Source organism: Bubalus bubalis, chromosome 12 (assembly GCF_019923935.1).
Source record: "Bubalus bubalis isolate 160015118507 breed Murrah chromosome 12, NDDB_SH_1, whole genome shotgun sequence".
NCBI lineage: Eukaryota > Metazoa > Chordata > Mammalia > Artiodactyla > Bovidae > Bubalus > Bubalus bubalis.
The window spans coordinates 68163565-68182622 of NC_059168.1; the positions used below are offsets into that span (position 1 = coordinate 68163565).

At 42.5% G+C, this 19058-nt stretch overlaps 1 protein-coding gene and 1 long non-coding RNA gene across 2 annotated transcripts; one reads left to right on the forward strand and one right to left on the reverse strand.

The window, feature by feature from the left end:
• Positions 1-4500: 4500 nt before the first annotated feature.
• PCYOX1 (prenylcysteine oxidase 1) lies at positions 4501-18646 on the forward strand. The gene is made up of 6 exons (XM_006079618.4): positions 4501-4698; positions 5804-6010; positions 7008-7182; positions 13947-14158; positions 14509-14661; positions 15366-18646. Exons 1-6 carry the CDS (start codon positions 4539-4541, stop codon positions 16022-16024), a joined length of 1566 nt encoding a protein of 521 aa, XP_006079680.1. The 5' UTR covers positions 4501-4538; the 3' UTR covers positions 16025-18646.
• On the reverse strand, positions 5425-13947 carry LOC123328565. The gene is made up of 2 exons (XR_006543480.1): positions 13681-13947; positions 5425-5565 (listed from the first exon to the last, which is right to left on the reverse strand). It is a non-coding gene; the product is annotated as an uncharacterized LOC123328565 (long non-coding RNA).
• Positions 18647-19058: the final 412 nt, after the last annotated feature.

A 19058-nucleotide genomic window follows, 5' to 3' on the forward strand; every position in this document is an offset into this window, starting at 1 on the left:
AAAATAGATAGAGAGAACAAAGAAATAAAATTATTTTTAAAAATTCCCCCTAATTTTTGTGTTGCAGTGAATCTCTCCCTTATGTCTGCTAGTATTTATGCCTGGTCCTCCTCCCTACCCCCTGATCCTGGCCCTCAAGCAATGTTGCAGTAAGCATCTTGGTACATATATCCTTATGACTGATTCTTTAATCTCTTTTGAATAGATTTCCAAACATGGGATTTATGAATTAAATGTTATCTTTATATGTATCTTAATAAATAGTTGTTTTTAAAAGGTTTTGTCACTCACACTCTAACCAACGTAGTTAGTACCTGAGACCTATATCTATTCTGCCTTGTTTTTTCTGCATTTAGATGTTATTTTTATTAATTTTTCCTAATATGATTGATGAAAACTGGTTTCTCATTATTTGCAGTTGCATTCTTCTAAACTACTACTGGAGTTGAACATCGTGTATTTTTTGACCAATGACACTTTGCTTTCTCTTTTTTGATTTACTTAACTATGTACTTAGTCTGTATTTATATTGAGTATGGAGCCCTTTGTATGTGATATAAACTACCATCTTGTCTGTCATTTTAGAGGCAAATATTAATTCTCATGTATTTTTTTTTAACTTTTAAAATTCTATTTCTTGCCATCTGAAAATCTTTATGTAATCAAACATGTTTATCTTTTCTCGTATTGCCTCTGAATTTCCTTATCTTACCTACAGGCAATAAATATCATTTAGACTATTTAGAATAAGAAAGAAATGAGATGTGTGGAAGTAAGAACATATGAAAATGAATTTCTTTGAGTTAATTTCAATGAAGAAAAAAGCCTGGAGACGTGGTAGTATTATCAATTTGAGTCAAAGACAAACAAAGCCATACACTGGTTATAGTTTTACTGTCATCAGTAATATACTCTTTCACTGGGGAGAAGTGCAGTGTGAATACAAACTCAGACACTTATCAGTATTTAAATTTTAATCAATAGTATACTGTTGCAATAGGGAAAAGTCCAGTGTGAATTGTAGAAATCAACTTTGATTTGTACATAGATGATCTCTTGTTTTAAAAGGAGAATGAGGGGATAGAAGTTGGGGAATCAGCATGAAAGTGGAGAGTGAAAAAGTTGGCTTAAAGCTCAACATTCAGAAAACGAAGATCATGGCATCTGGCCCCGTCACTTCATGGCAAATAGATGGGGAAACAGTGGAAACAGTGTCAGACTTTATTTTTTGGGGCTCCAAAATCACTGCAGATGGTGACTGCAGCCATGAAATTAAAAGATGCTTACTCCTTGGAAGGAAAGTTATGACCAACCTAGATAGCATATTCAAAAGCAGAGACATTACTTTGCCAACAAGGTCCATCTAGTCAAGGCTATGGTGTTTCCTGTGGTCATGTATGGATGTGAGAGTTGAACTGTGAAGAAAGCTGAGTGCCGAAGAAGTGATGCTTTTGAACTGTGGTGTTGGAGAAGGCTCTTGAGAGCCCCTTGGACTGCAAGGAGATCCAACCAGTCCATTCTGAAGGAGATCAGCCCTGGGATTTCTTTGGAAGGAATGATGCTGAAGCTGAAACTCCAGTACTTTGGCCATGTCATACGAAGAGTTGACTCATTGGAAAAGACCCCGATGCTGGGAGGGATTGGGGGCAGGAGGAGAAGGGGACGACAGAGGATGAGATGGCTGGATGGCATCACTGACTCGATGGACGTGAGTCTGAGTGAACTCCGGGAGTTGGTGATGGACAGAGACGCCCGGCGTGCTGCGATTCATGGGGTCGCAAAGAGTCGGACACGACTGAGCGACTGCACTGAACTGAACTGAGTGGAGTTAGGGAAGTGAAAGATTACAAAAATTTAGAAGCAGCCATTAGGCAAGTGAAGTCACTTTGCTTTCGTTAACTGTTCCTTATCAAATTTAGTCTCCTGTCCTTCCACTAAGACTAGAAGATAGGGGCTCTCTATCTTCGTTTATTACCTGGAAGCAATACTAAATTTTTTTGGCAGCCTTGAGTTTTTCTCAAATAGGCACTTTAAAGGAAGCACATCCTCATTCCAAGGATGTGGCTTTGAGCTCCTATAAACTATGTTAGTCTTCATATGCTAAAGTTGAGGTGCTGTTGAGAGGAGGTCTCAGAGGAACCTGGCTAAAGAGAATTTGGTCAAGGAGAGAATCTTAGGCTTCAGCTTCCTAAGGTGGACTGTTTTCTTGAATACGTCTTTGAATAAAGATTTCTAGTATTACTTTATATTATACTTCATGTACATGGTAACATTTTCCATAAATGACATAAAAATATCTTTTTAAGTTTTAGTGACAGAATTCTTTTGCAAAGGTAAATGGGCAGAATAAGAAAGCCTTAACTCCACCTCTACTGTCTCTTCACCAAGGGTCCTTTCAGCACATTCTTTCCTAGGACACCTGTGTCAAGATCACTGACATGGTAAATTCTAATCAACCAGCGTGTATTTATTGAAGGCCTTTTAGGCTAAAGGTACTTAGGTGTTGTGGGCATAATGTAGTTTGGAAAAAGTAAAAGACATAATTTAGCTCTTTCTTTATAATTTGTAGAAAAAGCAGACTTAATCTTCATATTTTTATGTTCTTACAAGGAAGTGTTTAGTTTTTGTGTGACTTGCATCTTGTTCCATTAATGCCTCCATTTCTCCTGTTTGTACTGTGTTCCACTGGCTGTTCCACAAACACGCCAGGCATTTCCCTTGCTTAGAAAGGTCTTTCTTTCCCTAGCTCACTTTCTCACTGCAAGTATTAGTCAGTCAGTTGTTTCTGACATTTTGTGACCCCATGGACTGTAGCCCATCAGGCTCCTCTGTCCATGGAATTCTCCAGGCAAGAGTACTGGACTGGGTAGCCCTTTACTTTTGCTCAAATGCCATTCTGCTCAATGAAGCCTGATCTGACCACTCTATTTAAAATTGCAAGCCATTCCCCATTTCTCTTTCCCCACACTACATCATTTGCATGTTATTCTAGTTGTCATTGGTCTCCTTCCACTAGAATGGCTGTGTCATTATAATTAAATTTTTAAAAAACAATATTTTGTTTACTGGTTTTTCTCAAGTACCTGGAACACTGCCTGCCACTTGGAAAGAACTCAATAAATGTCCAATAAATGAATCCTTTTTTTGTAGTGGATTTTCTACTTCCTTTCTCCAAGTTTAACCTTTCTTTTTATCCAACTTGTTTTCCTTCCATCCATACTATTCTTCATGGTCATGTACTAGTTTTTTTCTTTTCTTTTCCTTTTTTTGGCTGGGAGGGGTATTTTAATTACAGAAATGGAATCATGTAATACCCATCACTCAGTTAGCAGCTTTTCTCACATAACAATACTGCTGCTGCTGCTAAGTCGCTTCAGTCCTGTCCGACTCTGTGCGACCCCACCGACGGCAGCCCACCAGGCTCCTCCGTCCCTGGGATTATCCAGGCAAGAACATTGGAGTGGGTTGCCATTTCCTTCTCCAATGCATGAAAGGGAAAAGGGAAAGTGACTCAACTCTTCGCGACCCCATGGACTGCAGCCTACTAGACTCCTGCATCCATGGGATTTTCCAGGCAAGAGTACTGAGTGGGGTGCCAGTGCCTTCTCCGCACCTAACAATACTGTTGCTGTTAAGTCACTTCAGTCGTGTCCGACTCTGTGCGACCCCATAGACGGCAGCCCACCAGCTCCCCCGTCCCTGGGACTCTCCAGACAAGAATACTGGAGTGGGTTGCCACTTCCTTCTCCAATGCGTGAAAGTGAAAAGTGAAAGGGAAGTCGCGCAGTCGTGTCCGACTGGTAGCGACCCCATGGACTGCAGCCTACCAGGCTCCTCCAAACATGGAATTTTCCAGGCAAGAGTACTGGAGTGGGGTGGACACTGGAGAGCACTGGAGTGGACAACATGTCTATCACGATGTTTCCACTCCTTTCACTTTGAACTATTCTATCCCTGGGCTCCCCCGTTTTTCCTTTTAAGATCCCCTGGAGAAGGCATTGGCACCCCACTCCAGTACTCTTGCCTGGAAAATTCCATGGATGGAGGAGCCTGGTAGGCTGCAGTCCATGGGGTCGCTAAGAGTCAGACACGACTGAGCGACTGTCATTGTCACTGTCAGTACCATTTACGCATTCATCCCATATCCAGCAGTTCCGAACCTAGTAATCACTCGGTAAAGTATTTCTTGCACCCCTGGTCTGTTTTTGGCAGTGATTAGCTGTGACCATTGTTTGAGCGAGAGCGATTGTAGGGACAGAAGAGGGCACAGCTGAAGAAATTAAAAGCTGGGGTGAGCCTCCTCTGGGGCCTTTGGTATCTCCCTGAAGCAGGGTGAGTTGCGGGGGATGGGGCAGGGCCGGCTTGGAGTACCCAGACCACCCGGTTGGGAACTCCAGGAGGGAAGTGTGGCCCTGGGGTGTTAGGGGCCTGCGCTGAGGAGTGGGGGTAGGGTGGGAGCGGACCTGGGCGGGGCTTTGAGGGGTGAGGCCAGCCAGGGGGCGGGGCGGGCGGAGAGCGCAGACTCAAATGCGGGTGGCATGCTGGCGCTCCAGTCCGACCGCAGCGCTTGGAGAGCCATGGAACCTGCAGCTCCTGGGCTCGCGTGCTCGATTCTGCGGCTGTGGCTGGGGCTGTTGCTGCTGTGCAGCTGGTGGTACCCTGGGAGCGCCGAGCCGCGGGCCCCGCCGGAGAAGATCGGTAGGCGAGGAAGAGGCGGCGCGCTGCGGGGTTGGCGAGAGCGCGTCCCGCGCCGGGAGGTCACTATCAGCTGCTGCAGGCCGGGCGCCCCTGGCGCCCGCTGAGTCGCGCGGAGCCAGCCCGCTGCGAATGTGCTGCTCTTCCCAGTTCGCGCCTCCGAACCGCTTTCAGTGCCCCCAGGGAACGCCCTTTCTCGGGCGTGGAGACATGCCCACTTGAGAAATGGGCAGTGGAGGTGGGGGCGACCCAGACCAGTCCGCAGGCGGGCGCCCGGCGTCCCTGCAGCCTCTGTCTCGGGGACCTGGGGCTCCAAGGAAGCAAAGGCCCCTCCCGCGGCCTTCCCTTGCTGCACTTGTTCAGAGGCCGGTCCTCTGGCTGCTCAGGGAGCGACTGGCCGGTTCCGCTCTGCAGATGAGAGGCGCATGCGGGCACAGCACGCCGAGCAGCGCGAACAGGCTGACCGCGCTGACCGCGTGTGCTTCCCGTGATGGGCTGGGGGCGGGTACCCCTCCGCTGTCTGCTTTGTTGAAGTCGGCTGGCTTGCAGAGCAAGAACTTTACCTAGGACGACTACTCAGCGGAAACAGTCACTCTCTTAGTTTGATTCGTTTTGGTGGTTTGCTCCCTGTTGATTTTGTTTTGCTTTTTTGTTGTTTATTTTTATTCCTTTTTAACCCATTTTCTTTGGGATCATTAAGCTATTTACATTAACGAGACAGAACAAATCTAGGCAAAAATGGCGGCCACTTTATTTAAAATGCGTGCTGGAAAGGCCCCACCTCCTCTGTTCCCTTGCATTGGGCACAAAGGAGCGTGTGCGGGCCGCTTGGTGCCTCCGCAACGAACTGTGAGAGCCTGGGGCATCTGGCTGTGGAAAAAAAAAAAAGTAACAATCTACTACTACTGTTGTCTGGGGGCAGTGTCTGTCCTGATTTAGACTTGCTTCTGTCTTCACTGCAACTGTCCCTTGCCTCCCCCTCCCCAGGCTTCCCTAAATTGTCGATAACTGCTTTAGGTAATGTCGGTTGTTGATTTACGGCGGTTCAAAAACAAACATGCGAAGCTGGTAAGAGAAAAAACCCTGTTCCTTTTTTTCCCCACCGTAGCGGTTATTGGAGCTGGAATTGGTGGCACTTCAGCAGCCTATTATCTGCGGCAGAAATTTGGGAAAGATGTGAAGATTGACGTGTTCGAAAAAGGAAAGGTGGGAGGCCGTCTGGCCACCTTGAATGTGCAGGGGCAAGAATTTGAGTCAGGAGGTTCTGTCATCCATCCTTTAAATCTGCACATGAAGCGTTTTGTCAAGGATCTGGGTATGTAATTTGTTCTGAGAGCAAAGCAGACTTCAAAGTGCATGGATATTGTTATCAGATAGGGAACTGAAACTTTTCTGCCTTATTAATTGTCTTTTACAGTGAAGTTGGTAAAACTGCTTTCCTTACTTTCCTGCTAGCAATTGGCACTGCCTTAGGAGCTGCTCTGCTGTAATGGGACACTACAGTATATCTTCAGTTATCTGGAATTACAGCCATGGGGCGTGGGTTGGGGATGGTTGCTGTTGTTGATTCTTATATATTCTGGGTTTGTGTTAAAGAATCAAAGAGTGGTTTGAGTTAGCAAAACCTAGCATGCTAATTTTATAGCTGGGGAAATGAGGCTCAGAGAGTTGAGGTGTCTGACTTAAGGTCATTCACAGCTGTAGGGGCAAACATGTGCCTGGAACTTGGGACATCTGACGCTTTGCTACCAGGAGAGGTATTGGACAGGTTGTGGGGAATGCCTGGGGGGTCCTCTGCAGGCTCCCTCCTCGGGGAATATTGTGTAATTTTGGCCTCCTTCCAGTTATGAGAAGTGTTGAGTTACATAGAATAGGATTTGCACAGGAATGGAAATCCTATTTTCCTTAGCTGCTTTCCACATTTCCTGTGGATGCTTCCAGGGCCTCTTCGCTCCACAAGGGCACGTGTGTGCCAGGAGCAATTTATGCTGATTTTAAGATGAATTCAGCTGTCCTTTGGCTTTTTCTTTTGCCTTTTTTAGTCTTTTGAGACTAAATATAGCCAGTTTCTAATTTTGATATAGCTGCAGTGATCATCCAACTCATCTTTAAGGGAATCTGCTTTTGGACAGTGTGATGTCTAGAGTATCACACACTGTTCTAAAGATAGAGCTCTGTTAACATGTCTCCTGAGAACTGGGGGAAGCCCAGATTCACTTATTTCAGAGTGTCCCCCATAGCTTCAGATTACCTTCTCTCATTTGATCAGTACAGAAACCATTGACTTAGTTACCCTTTCTTTGTTTTTGCAGGTCTCTCTGCTGTTCAGAGCCCTAGTGGCCTAGTGGGGGTGTATAATGGAGAGACTCTGGTATATGAGGAGAGCAGCTGGTTTATAATTAACATGATTAAACTAATTTGGCACTATGGATTTCAATCCCTCCGAATGCACATGTGGGTAGAGGATATATTAGACAAGTTTATGAGGTAATTTTTTCTCTTCCATTTAACCTAAGACCTTTTATTAAATAATCTGTAGGAATTACAGTTTTGGGGAACAGTGCTCTACCTAACCACAAAGCCTATTTGTAAGGTCGTTAGGAAAAATGTTTTGTATATGATATGCAGGGCCTTTATTCACTTGGAACGTGAAAGGGTCATTTATTTTTGCTTCTGAAAACATATTTTGTAAATGCTTATTTAATACTAACTCTTTGAAGTCTTAGGACAGCTCTCTGAGGTAGGTACTGTTACTAGCTGCTTTTTGTAGGATACTGGAAGGTGGAGGCATAGAAAGGTTTTAGGTATGCAAGTCCACCTGCCTAGTACCTGGTGGAGCTGGAGTTCTTACCCAGGCAATCTGGCTCCAGAGTCCTCCCTCTTAATCTCTGAACTGTTTTAGTGTTGTATGTAGATGGATAAGGTGATACGTACAAGAGCTTGTAGAAAACTTAAATGAGCTTTATTTAACTGTGACATGATGTTTCAGTGAGCCAGCAGCCTGAAATAGCATATCAGTTCTGTGCCCCAAGAATTTAAATTAAGGTATTGTATTCCCACACTGTCTTGCATAGTGAGAATATAGGTGCCTATTTTCCTTCTCTTTGTTTTTCTGTATTTTCAAAAAGTCCTTTACATATGAATATGCATTCTTTTGGTAAGTAAGAAAAATAACATAAAGTAACCAGTCTAGAGCCTTCCCTGGTGGACTAGTGGTTAAGACTTCACACTTCCAATGCTGGGGGCGCACATTTGATCCCAGTTGGGGAACTAGGATGCCACATGCTCTACGGCTCAGCCAAGAGAATATTAAAACAAAATGAAAACCATTCTGACTTTGAAAACTATAGCTTATTTTTTAAAAAATCTTTTTATTTTGTATTGGGGTATAGCCGTTTAACAATGTTGTGATAGTTTCAGGTAGACAGCGAAGGGACTCAACTGTACATATACATGTATGATATAACCTATTTTTTTTTCTTAGGTTGTTGGCATGTGCTAACTTTTATGCTGGTTTACAGTTTTAGATCTCAGGAGAAATGCTGCTTGTAAGAGTTGAATAGGATAAATATAGTTTCTGTAACTTGTAGTAGTTGGAGATTTCTTTCTTTTTAAGCATCATTCTGAGGTCAATTCCTTGAACATCTCTCCAGTTACTGGAAAGGTCAGCTATAGTGCAGGTTGTTCTAATGTAGTCATTCATTCGTTTATTTATTCACCAAATATTGAGTGCTTAGTTTGTGCCAGGCAGTATTCTGGGTCTTGAAGACGTAGACCCTAGAACATACCCCTGCCCTTAAAGAATATATGTTCTAGTAGAGAGACAAGCAGTTCACTAGGAAAATGTATAGAATTTGTGTAGAGCCAGTCACTTTTTAGAGAAAGGTGGCATGTTGCTACATCCTCAACAGGAAAATCAAGTTCACGTGGCCTGAGATACAGCCTCGCCTGTGTGAATCAGTTTTCTTGACATGTAGAGAATTGCCCTTTGAGAAATTAAGAAATCACTTTTGAAGTGAATGTAGTGTGTTACAGAACTGTGAAAAAGGCCCAAGGAGGGGATACATAGACTGTACTATTTTTTTAAAAGTGAAGGGCGGGATAAGGGGGTGGGAGGGAGGTTCAAAAGGGAGGGGATATATGTATATGGACTACAGCTGATTCACATTGTTGTACAGCAGAAACCAACCCAACATTGCAAACCAGTTATCCTCTGAATTAAAAAAAAAAAAATTTTATTGAAGTATAGTGATTTACAATGTTGTGTTAATTTCTGCTGAACAACGAAATGGTTTATTAATACATATATACATTCTTTTCTAATATTCTTTTCCATTATGACTTATCACAAGGTTTTGCATATAGTGGGGTTTCTTGGTGGCTTAGATAGTAAAGAATCTATCTTCCTGGGTTGGGAAGATCCCCTGGAGAAGGGAATGACAACCTGCTCTAGTATTCTTGCCTGGAGAATCCCATGGACAGAGGAGCCTGGCAGGCTACAGTCCATGGGGTCACACAGAGTCAGACACAACTGAGTGACTAAGCACATACACATACATTGCATATAGTTCCCTGAATATTATACTATTTTTGATTTATAAAACAATTCCAAAACATGGAATTATGCAACCCCACCCCGCCATATATCTTTGATACTTGATTATAGAGTGCTGACCGTTATGTTGTTTAAAGGGCCACACATTTCTGTTCCTTTCTATAAGAACATGCAGGTCTTATTTTGATAATTTTATCATATCCATTATACCCTGCTGGACAAAGAGCAAGTATTGAGCCATCATGTGCCAGTTGCTAAATAGTGAAATACTGCTGGTCTTATGAAATAGCTTCTGCCTGCATGTTTTCTCTTCCCCAGGAATCTTTTTCCTTGCCCTCAGCAGGGAGTCTTGACTCAGTTCCAGGGATATAATCAGTCTGCTTTCTGTTTAATGCTGGTGTTGTTCAGTCACTAAGTCATTTCCGACTATTTGCAACCCCATGAACTGCTGCATGCAGGCTTCCCTGTCCTTCACTATTACCCAGAGTTTGCTCAGACTCATGTCTGTTGAGTCAGTGATGCCATTGAACCCATCTCATACTCTGTCGCCCCTTTTTCTCTTGCCTTCAATCCAGTTGTTAAATGCTTGTAGTATCACCTGTGTCACAAAAACCAGGATTAGGAGCCACAGAGGTTGCCAAAGAGGAGTCAGGAACAGTGAATTCCCTTACATTTCATTTTAAATTTTATCTACTGTTTTCAACTCCACGGTTTGTTTTTATTTTCTATTATTTATTTCTCTTTATTAGCAGTCTATGTTTGTTCTAATCTACATTTCTTTGTTTGTGGCAAAGATGTGTGGCATGCAGGATCTTAGTTCCCCAACCAGGGATCAAACCTGTGTCCCCTACATTGGGAACACAGAGTATTAACCACTGGACCACCAGGGAAGTCCCTACATTGTTTTCATACGTGCTTTAGTTCTTTAGATATGGCTTCCTTTACTTCTTTGAGCATATTTATAGTTGCTGATTTAAAGTCTTTGTCTGGCAGGTCCAATGTCTGGGTTTTCTTAAGGAGGATTTCTGTTGATTTTTGTTGTAAACTGGACATTTAAAATAATATTGAATAGTAACTCTGGACGTCAGAAATCTGCTCACCCCAGGGTTTGTTACTGTTGCTGCTTGTTTGTTAGTGACTCTGGAACTAATTCTGGAACTAATTCTATTCTTTGTCATGTTTGACTACTCAAGTGTGTGTGTGTGAGGATCGCTTGCAGTGCTCTGGCAGGTGGTTTATAGCTCTAGCCTTTACTTCTGGCTTGCTCAAAGCCTCAAGGTCAGCCGAAGGTGACAGATGAGGGCCTTCTCAGGTCTTTCTTGGGCATGTGACATTCTTGTACATGGGCATGGCCTTCTAAGTCCCTAGAAATGAATTGGGGTTTTTCATTCCCCAGTGTTTCTTTTTAAAATCTTCGGATAAGCCTCTTGTTAGCCCCACTTGGTATCACAAACTCAGGCAACAAAAGTTTTTGACAGATGTGCTCAGGATGGGCTGTTTGTATAGAGTGAGGTAAAAAAAGACAAGCCCTAATCTAAAAAGAAAAGGTTTCCCAGTGGTAAAGAATCCTCCTGCCTATGCAGGAGACACAGGTTCGCTCGCTCCCTGGTTCAGAAAGATTCCCTGGAGAAAGAAATGGCAACCCATTCTTGCCATTCCAGTATTCTTGCTGGAATAATCCCATGGACAGGAGAGCCGACGGGTTACAGTCCATAGGGTCTCAAAGAGTTGGACACAACTGAGCACACACACATAAAAACAGTCTAAAAAATACAGCAAACTAGTGGCTATAACCAAAAAGAGGCAGACTCACAGATACAGGGAACAAATACAGATGCAGAGAACAAATACAGATACAGAGAACAAACTAGTGGTTACCAGTGGTGAGGGGGGAAGGACAATGTTGGGTGGGGGCATAGAAAGTATAAAGTATTGGGTGTAAGATAGGCTGCAGGATGTATTGTGCAACATGGGGAATGTAGCCAGTATTTTGTAATTGTACGTGGAATTGTCCAGTTGCTCAGTCATGTCTAACTCTTTGCAACCCATGGACTGCAGCACGCTAGGCTTCCCCATCCTTCACTATCTCCTGGAGTTTGCTCAAACTCATGTCCATTGAGTCAACAATGCCACCCAGCCATCTCATCCTCTGTCGTCTGCTTCTCTCCCTGCCTTCAGTCCTTCCCAGCATCAGGGTCTTTTCCACTGAGTCAGCTCTTCGCATCAGGTGGCCAAAGTATTTGAGCTTCAGCGTCAGCATCAATCCTTTCAATGAATGTTCCGGGTTGATTTCCTTTAGGATTGACTGGTTTGATCTTCTTGCAGTCCAAGGGACTCTCAGGAGTCTTCAGCACCACAGTTCGAAAGCATCAGTTCTTCAGCACTCAGTCTTCCTTATGGTCCAACCCTCCCATCCGTACGTGACTACCAGAAAAACCATAGCTTTGACTGTGTGGACCTTTGTCGGCAAAGTGGTGTCTCTGCTTTTTAATATGCTAAGTTTGTCATAGTTTTTCTTCCAAGGAGTGAGCGTGTTGTAGTTTTATGGCTGCAGTCACCATCTGCAGTGATTTTGGAGCCCAGAATAATAGTCTGTCACTGTTTCCATTGTTTCCCCATCGATTTGCCATCAAGTGATGGGACTGGATGCCATGATCTTAGTTTTTTGAATGTTGAGTTTTAGGCCAGCTTTTTCACTCTCCTCTTTCACCTTCCTGTAGAGGCTCTTTAGTTCCTTTTCACTTTCTGCCATTAAGGTGGTGTCCTCTGCATAGCTGAGGTTACTGATATTTCTCCTGGCAGTCTTGATTCCAGCTTTAACTTCATCCAGCCCAGCATTTCACATGATGTACTGTGTATATAAGTTAAATAACAGGGTGACACTTACAGCCTTGATGAACTCCTTTCCCAATTTTGTAAATGGAGTATATCCTTTAAACATTTTAATCAAAAAAGAACAAGTCCTGATAAGGCAAATAGTGGCACTTCTCTGACAATGGGAATTTGGGGATGCTCTAAACATGTCTTATTGCCTCTGTGGCTGCCAGCTTGCTGGTTTCACAGATATTGTGGTTGCAAGGCTGCTGATTTTGAAGGCTACCTTGTTGCTAGCAAGATGGGAATGAGCTTAGGGGCAGTTCAGATACCACAGGGCTCATTTGTTCTTACAGTCAGCCATCTAAATATTCCTGGGATTTTAGCAAGTGTTTGGTTTATTTCCAGAGTTCCAAAAAAGTTGATGTTGACAGTGTTTGCCAGTGTTCTCATTGCTTTTATGTAGGGACAGATTTTTCTAAGGTCCTTACTCCATTTTGGAAGTCCTTCATCCCACCTCCACTACTTTTTTCTGTCTGTGCCTCCTCCTGCTCTCCTGGATCTCTCTGCTTCTTTGCCAGCTCCAAGTGTTTCCAATCTTTTGGTTTACTTTTCTCCTTGATAAAAGAACCTGTCTGCCAGTACAGGAGATGTAAGAGACACGGGTTCGATCCCTGGGCCAGGAAGATCCCCTGGAGTAGGGCACAGCAACCCACTCCATTACTCTTGCCTGGAGAATCCCACCAACAGAGGAGCCTGAAAGATTACAGGCCATAGGATCCTAAAGAGTCAGATACAACTGAAGCAATTTAGCACAAACTGTTAGTAAGTTGCTTGTGTTTATTTTATTGCCTGTTGTCCCATCTAAAACAAAAGCTCTGTTATGGCAGCGATTTTACTTTCTATGTTGTATTGACCTCTGTATCCTCAGCATCTAGAACAGTGTCTGGCTCAAACTGATGCTCCATATTCTAACACATAACAAATATAAAAAAATTATATAAAAAAGAGAAACTAGAGGCAGATAAATCAGTTATTCATGTTAGTAGTTTGAATATAAACGGAGAAGGCAATGGCACTCCACTCCAGTACTCTTGCCTGGAAAATCCCATGGACGGAGGAGCCTCGTAGGCTGCAGTCCATGGGATCGCTAGGAGTCAGACACGACTGAGCGATTTCACTTTCATGCATTGGAGAAGGAAATGGCAACCCACTCCAGTGTCCTTGCCTGGAGAATCCCAGGGACCGGGGAGCCTGGTGGGCTGCCGTCTATGGGGTCGCACAGAGTCGGACATGACTGAAGCGACTTAGTAGCAGCAGCAGCAGCAGCAGTTTGAATATAAAGCTTCACTTAAGATCAGGGAGATGAGAAATAACAGGAGGGATGTTAGGAAGGTTGATAAGCTTCCCTTCTTAAGTGGGTGAAGCAGAAAGGAGAAATGAAATGTTTAAATTTAAAACTAAATGAACTGAGGATGATGTGTAGGATGTTAGGAGTAACCCATTGTTTTGGTTGGAATTGGGGGTAGGAGGAGAGGATCAAGCCTAGTAGAAAGGTAAAGTTTAATTTTAGACATGTCTAAGTGTGCTGGAAGATGAATGAGAACAAGACATACCTACTTCCTGAAAGGTGATCCCAGTGACCATATTCATGCAGAAGAGTGAATTCAAAGGACAGTGGACTTCCTCCAGAGGAGACAGAGGGAAAGGGAGGCCAGGAGCCTCTGGGATACCTAGGAAAGATGCATCTCACAGGATCGGTAGGGACTCATCTGAAAGAAAACAGGAAAGCCACTTGGAGTCTTAGGCTGCTGTTTTCCTTCTTTGTGTGTACCCTGCCCACTATCTGCTGTTTAATGGCCATTTCTCTTCTATTCGAAAGGATCTACCGCTACCAGTCTCATGACTATGCCTTCAGTAGCGTAGAAAAGTTACTGCATTCCCTAGGAGGGGACGACTATCTTGGATTATTTAACCGGTCACTTCTTGAAACCTTGCAGAAAGCAGGCTTCTCTGAGAAGTTCCTTGATGAAATTATTACTCCCGTCATGAGGGTAAATTATGGCCAAACCACAAACATCAATGGCTTTGTAGGTAAGTCAGGACTTGGAATAGTTAACGGACATTAGTTGACAGTGCGGTTTACGTGATGCTTTGGTGGCTCCTTACTTTAGGCCATGATTTGGAGATGACTACCTTCCTTTGTGAAACCTCAGACACAATGAAAATGTTGGCAAAATTGTGCATGTGTAGATGAACACTTTTATGGGAACAGAGTCTTTGGTTTTTATTAGTTGAATGGTCCTCACCTGGGGGAAACTTTGCTCTGAGGGTCATTTGGCAATGTCTAGATTTGGAGCCCGATGCAGCTACTCGGGAAGGGAGAGTGGGTAGAGGGCCCCTTACAGAGTCAGAATTAATACGTTTTGTCCTGCCGCCGACAGGGGCAGTGTCAATGTCCGGTACTGATCCTGGCCTTTGGGCAGTAAAAGGTGGCAATAAACTTGTTTGCTCAAGGCTCCTTCAGGCTTCCAGAAGCAATCTTGTATCGGGCTTAGTAATGTCCATAGAGGAGAAAACGAGGACCAAGCAGACAGGTAAGCTTGAACTCCTATTTTATTGTTTCTCATTTCCCCTGCAGAAAATAATTGCTCAGGGAGAAAAACCTGTTTCTCCATCTCTCACTCAGTTCCAAATGATGAAATTTTAAATTGGAGGTTAGGTGTTGTGTGTCATGTGGAAATAGATACACATGTGCTCAAGTACAGTGGCATGACTTTTTGGATTTAAAAAAGAATTTCATCCTCAAAAGTAAACATTTCATATTTTGTATCTATTGACAGGTTTTATTTCCATTCCAACTAGAAAATTGGCCTCAGTGTAAAACAAATGCTGGGGCCAGTTATCTTAAGGGATAAAACTTGTTTGCTGCTGCTGCTGAGTCACTTCAGTCATGTCCGACTCTGTGCGACCCCATTGACGGCAGCCCACCAGGCTCTCCCGTCCCTGGGATTCTCCAGGCAAGAACACTGGAGTGGGTTGCCATTTCCTTCTCCAATGCATGAAAGTGAAAAGTGAAAGTGAAGTCGCTCAGTTGTGTCCGACTCTAGGGACCCCATGGACTGCAGCCTACCAGGCTCCTCCGTCCATGGCATTTTCCAGGCAAAAGTACTGGAGTGGGGTGCCATGTTTAAGTCCTTAGAATTATGAAGAAACTATTAAGGTATAGAATTATTTTTAGAAGGTGTAAAATATAGTATGTTAGAAACACTTTAAAAAAATGCTTTTTTATTTCCTCTAGGAAATCCCTCAAAGGTGTATGAAGTGGTCTACCAAACTGGATCTGAGACCCATTCAGACTTCTATGACATCGTCCTGGTGGCCACTCCATTGAATCGGAAAATGTCCAATATAAATTTTCTCAACTTCGATCCTCCAATTGAGGAATTCCATCAACACTACGAACCTTTAGTGACAACTTTAATTAAAGGGGAGTTGAATTCAACTGTCTTTAGCTCTAGAGCCTTAAATGAGTTTCATCTTGGTACAGTCTTAACCACTGATAACCCAGATTTATTCATTAACAGCATTGGGCTTGTGTCCCCTGTAGAAGAAGACAGTAATTCTCAGCCAAAAGCAGATATAGCACATGTCTGGAAGATCTTTTCTGCAGCACCACTTACTAAAGAACAAATTTTAAAGCTCTTTGTGTCCTACGATTATGCTGTGAAGCAGTCATGGCTTGCATACCCTCATTATACACCTCCAGAGAAATGCCCCTCCATCATACTCCACGATCGACTTTATTACCTCAACGGCATCGAGTTTGCAGCAAGTGCCATGGAAATGAGTGCCATTGCAGGCTACAATGCTGCTCTCCTCGCCTATCACCGCTGGAATGGGAACACACACATGATTGACCAAGAGGACTTACATGAGAGACTTAAAACGGAACTATGAAACACCACTCTCTCCTTTATCCCTCTCCTGGTTCCAAATGGAATATCACTGGCAAAAAAAAAAAAAAAAAAGAACATACTCTGAACAGAGATGATTTTGAATCAGATATTTCGCCATTATCATCATTTAACAAAATAATCCCAGTGAGTCATGAGAAACGCAAGGTTCTAATTAAGCATGAAGGTAAAACTATTCCATCTTCAAAATTGAACTCTTTTCTTGAATATCCATCAGCAGCATTTCCCAAACTTGTCTGGTCATAAGAATCACCTGGAGTTTGTTAGACATATGAATTCTCTAGCTCCTCTGGAGGTTCTGATTTAATAGGTCTGGGATGGGGCCCTGGATTTTGAACGAAACTTTAAAGCATTTTAAGCTGAGCCCTTGAGGAAGACTTACCTTTTAGTTCAGGGCTAGTTCATTTGCACTTCACGGTTGGATGTGATCTTCATTCAGGTAAAATTACCATGGGAACTGATATCTTACACCTGGCTTTAGTAACTTACATTTTGCAAAGGACATATGCCCATGCTTGAAGCCTTGACTTTCAGAATGTTCTTTTGATTGCTTCTGTCTCTATTTCATTAGGGGTGAAGTTCAGAAGTCTTAGTGTAGTATAAAGATGTCACACAAAAATCTCAAGTAAAATGAAAAGCAAGTATAGGCTATTGATTTAAGAAATTTCTTAAATTTGTCTTCTATTATCAAACCCTCACCTGAGGAGCTTTGAAAAATGGTGATAAAGCCCCACAACAGAGATTGGTTTAATGGACTAAGGATAGGACCTGAGCTTTTTGTAGCTTTTTAGAGTTCCTAACGTACAACTGGGGTTTAGAGTCACTGATGTGGGGGTTTATGATGTTTTCAAAGGGTTTTTATTTTTTAGTGCCTTAAAAGTCCCAAGAAACCCAGTCCATTATCAAAGCAAATCCATGTTGCAAAGGATTTCTCTCTGTGAGAACTCTAGTAGTCTTGGTAGTAAGAAGCACCAACAGTCTCACAGCAGAGGCAACTTAGATGACTGTAGAGCCTCTGGCACTAGAATATAGTCAGTGACCCCACACTTGATCAGATCCACTTTGTGTTCAAACTGTTAAATGCTTCTGAAGGTACTGTAGCATTTTGATTGAGAAATTGGTTGTTGAAATCTTGTTCTGAGGCGGTGGTTTGGCTGTACATTGCAGTCACCTGTAGGACTGCTTCCTGAATGATTCCAGGATGTAGCCAAACTTGAGACCCGGTTCTCCACCTGTACAAAGATCATGAGTGTTCTTATAGTCACTGGAAAGGACAAAACAAGTAAAAACTTGTGAATTCTAAAAGTAACTGAACTGCAACCAAGTTAAACATATATTGTCTTTTTAAAAAAGTCCTCCTCCAGATTATAGCACTTGCTCCTTTTAGCAAAAAGAACATTGATTCTTAAAGCGATTGATTCTCTACAATTGTGAATATAAATATGCTGATAAAACTGCCAAGATATTTGATGTAGAGGCAGGAATTAAATTTAGTTTGTCAGAGTTAGCTTTTTACTATTTTTATTCTTAGCAAGTATGTTAAGAGGCATTCCTACTTTTTTCCTTTTGTGGTTTTAAAAAAGACAGTATGTAGAGTATACCACTGTTGTATATATGCTAAAAGTGGGTGAATCCTAGTGGAATAATTTCTAACATCTGCAGACTTGTTTTGCAATGGCAAATATTTTTAGAACACCAGTTTTAAATATTGCTGTTGTATCAAACCCAACTCTGATTGTTTTCCAACAAGGCATCTGAAGTTGTTAAAGAGCAAAAAGGTTATCCATATAGTAAGCGTATTAATTTTAATGCCACTAACAGAATTTAAAAAGACTTAATTGGAAGAAAGACCTGTCAGGGCCCATTATTCCAGGAGGCTACTCAAGTGAAATTTTTACAGAAGAGACTGGTAAAGATTATGCACAGGCTGAAGGAAGGCCAAGTCCTGCTCCAGCATTAGTGGAAGGCTTGTTAAAACATGGCTGGCCTCGCCCCTAGAATGTTGCAGTAGGTGTGGAGCAGCATACGAAAGACTGCATTTCTGTTATGTTCCTATGTGATGCTGCCAGTTAGGAGCCACACTTAGAAATTCTACCAGTTCTAAAATTCAACTTTATGTGGTTGCAGTGTTAGGGAGTTTAAAGAGGAGAATGGAAAAATAAAAATGTATGGCCTTCACATCAACTCTAGTTTGATCCCGCTAGCTTTATTTTTTCTGTAAACATTTCCTATAAATAGGGAATACGATTTTACGTACTTGTTTACAAGTGCCTCACATACTGTGTATACCCCACTCTCTAGTTCTAAAGTGATTCATGACTTGTAGGCTTTCTACCAGATCACAAAAATAAACTTAAGCATTTGCTTGATAGATTTTTTTTTAAAGTTAGGTTTATGACACATGTTTGTGATATTCTCTCTTACTGGAGTTTGTGCACCATAAAATTTACAAACTAGGTGAGTGTATCATGGGCAGCATTACCACCATCTTCTACCCCACAAAGAACCACAATGCACTGGAATGTTTTCCTCCGGAATTGTATTTCTACTCTTGTATTCAAAATTTTTTCCCACTTATGTTCAAAATAAAACAGAGACATCATTACTTCCTGTGTGTTTTACTTCTGTTCCACTATATGGTTGACCCTTAAAACACTGTGGGGGTTATGGACGCTGACCCTCTGAGCAAGCAGCTCTCTGCATATGCAGTTCCTCTTTTCAGTTTGGAATCCGTGGATTCAGCCATGGATGGTGTAGTACTGTAGTATTTACTATTGGAAAAAACCAGTATATAAGTGGACCTGCACAGTTTAACCCACGTTGTCTGAGTGAAACTGTACTTGGAATGTAGATGTATGTGAAAAAGTCAGAGTCTGTCCAAGTTATTGCAACAACTTTGAAAATTCCAGTTAATGTTTTAGAAGAAACCCATTCAGGTTTGCAGCTTCTTTAACTTTGTTCAGTAGTAAAAGATATGGGAAAAGGGCATCTTGCCAATGTTTCATATTTAGTAAGAT

Bases quoted from the DNA above. Each gene is read 5' to 3' on its own strand.
- PCYOX1 (XM_006079618.4), top strand. From the start codon at position 4,539: ATGCTGGCGCTCCAGTCCGACCGCAGCGCTTGGAGAGCCATGGAACCT. The intron at 7,183-13,946 runs GTAATTTTTTCT...TCTATTCGAAAG, and splicing joins ATATTAGACAAGTTTATGAG to GATCTACCGCTACCAGTCTC. The intron at 14,662-15,365 runs GTAAGCTTGAAC...TATTTCCTCTAG, and splicing joins AACGAGGACCAAGCAGACAG to GAAATCCCTCAAAGGTGTAT.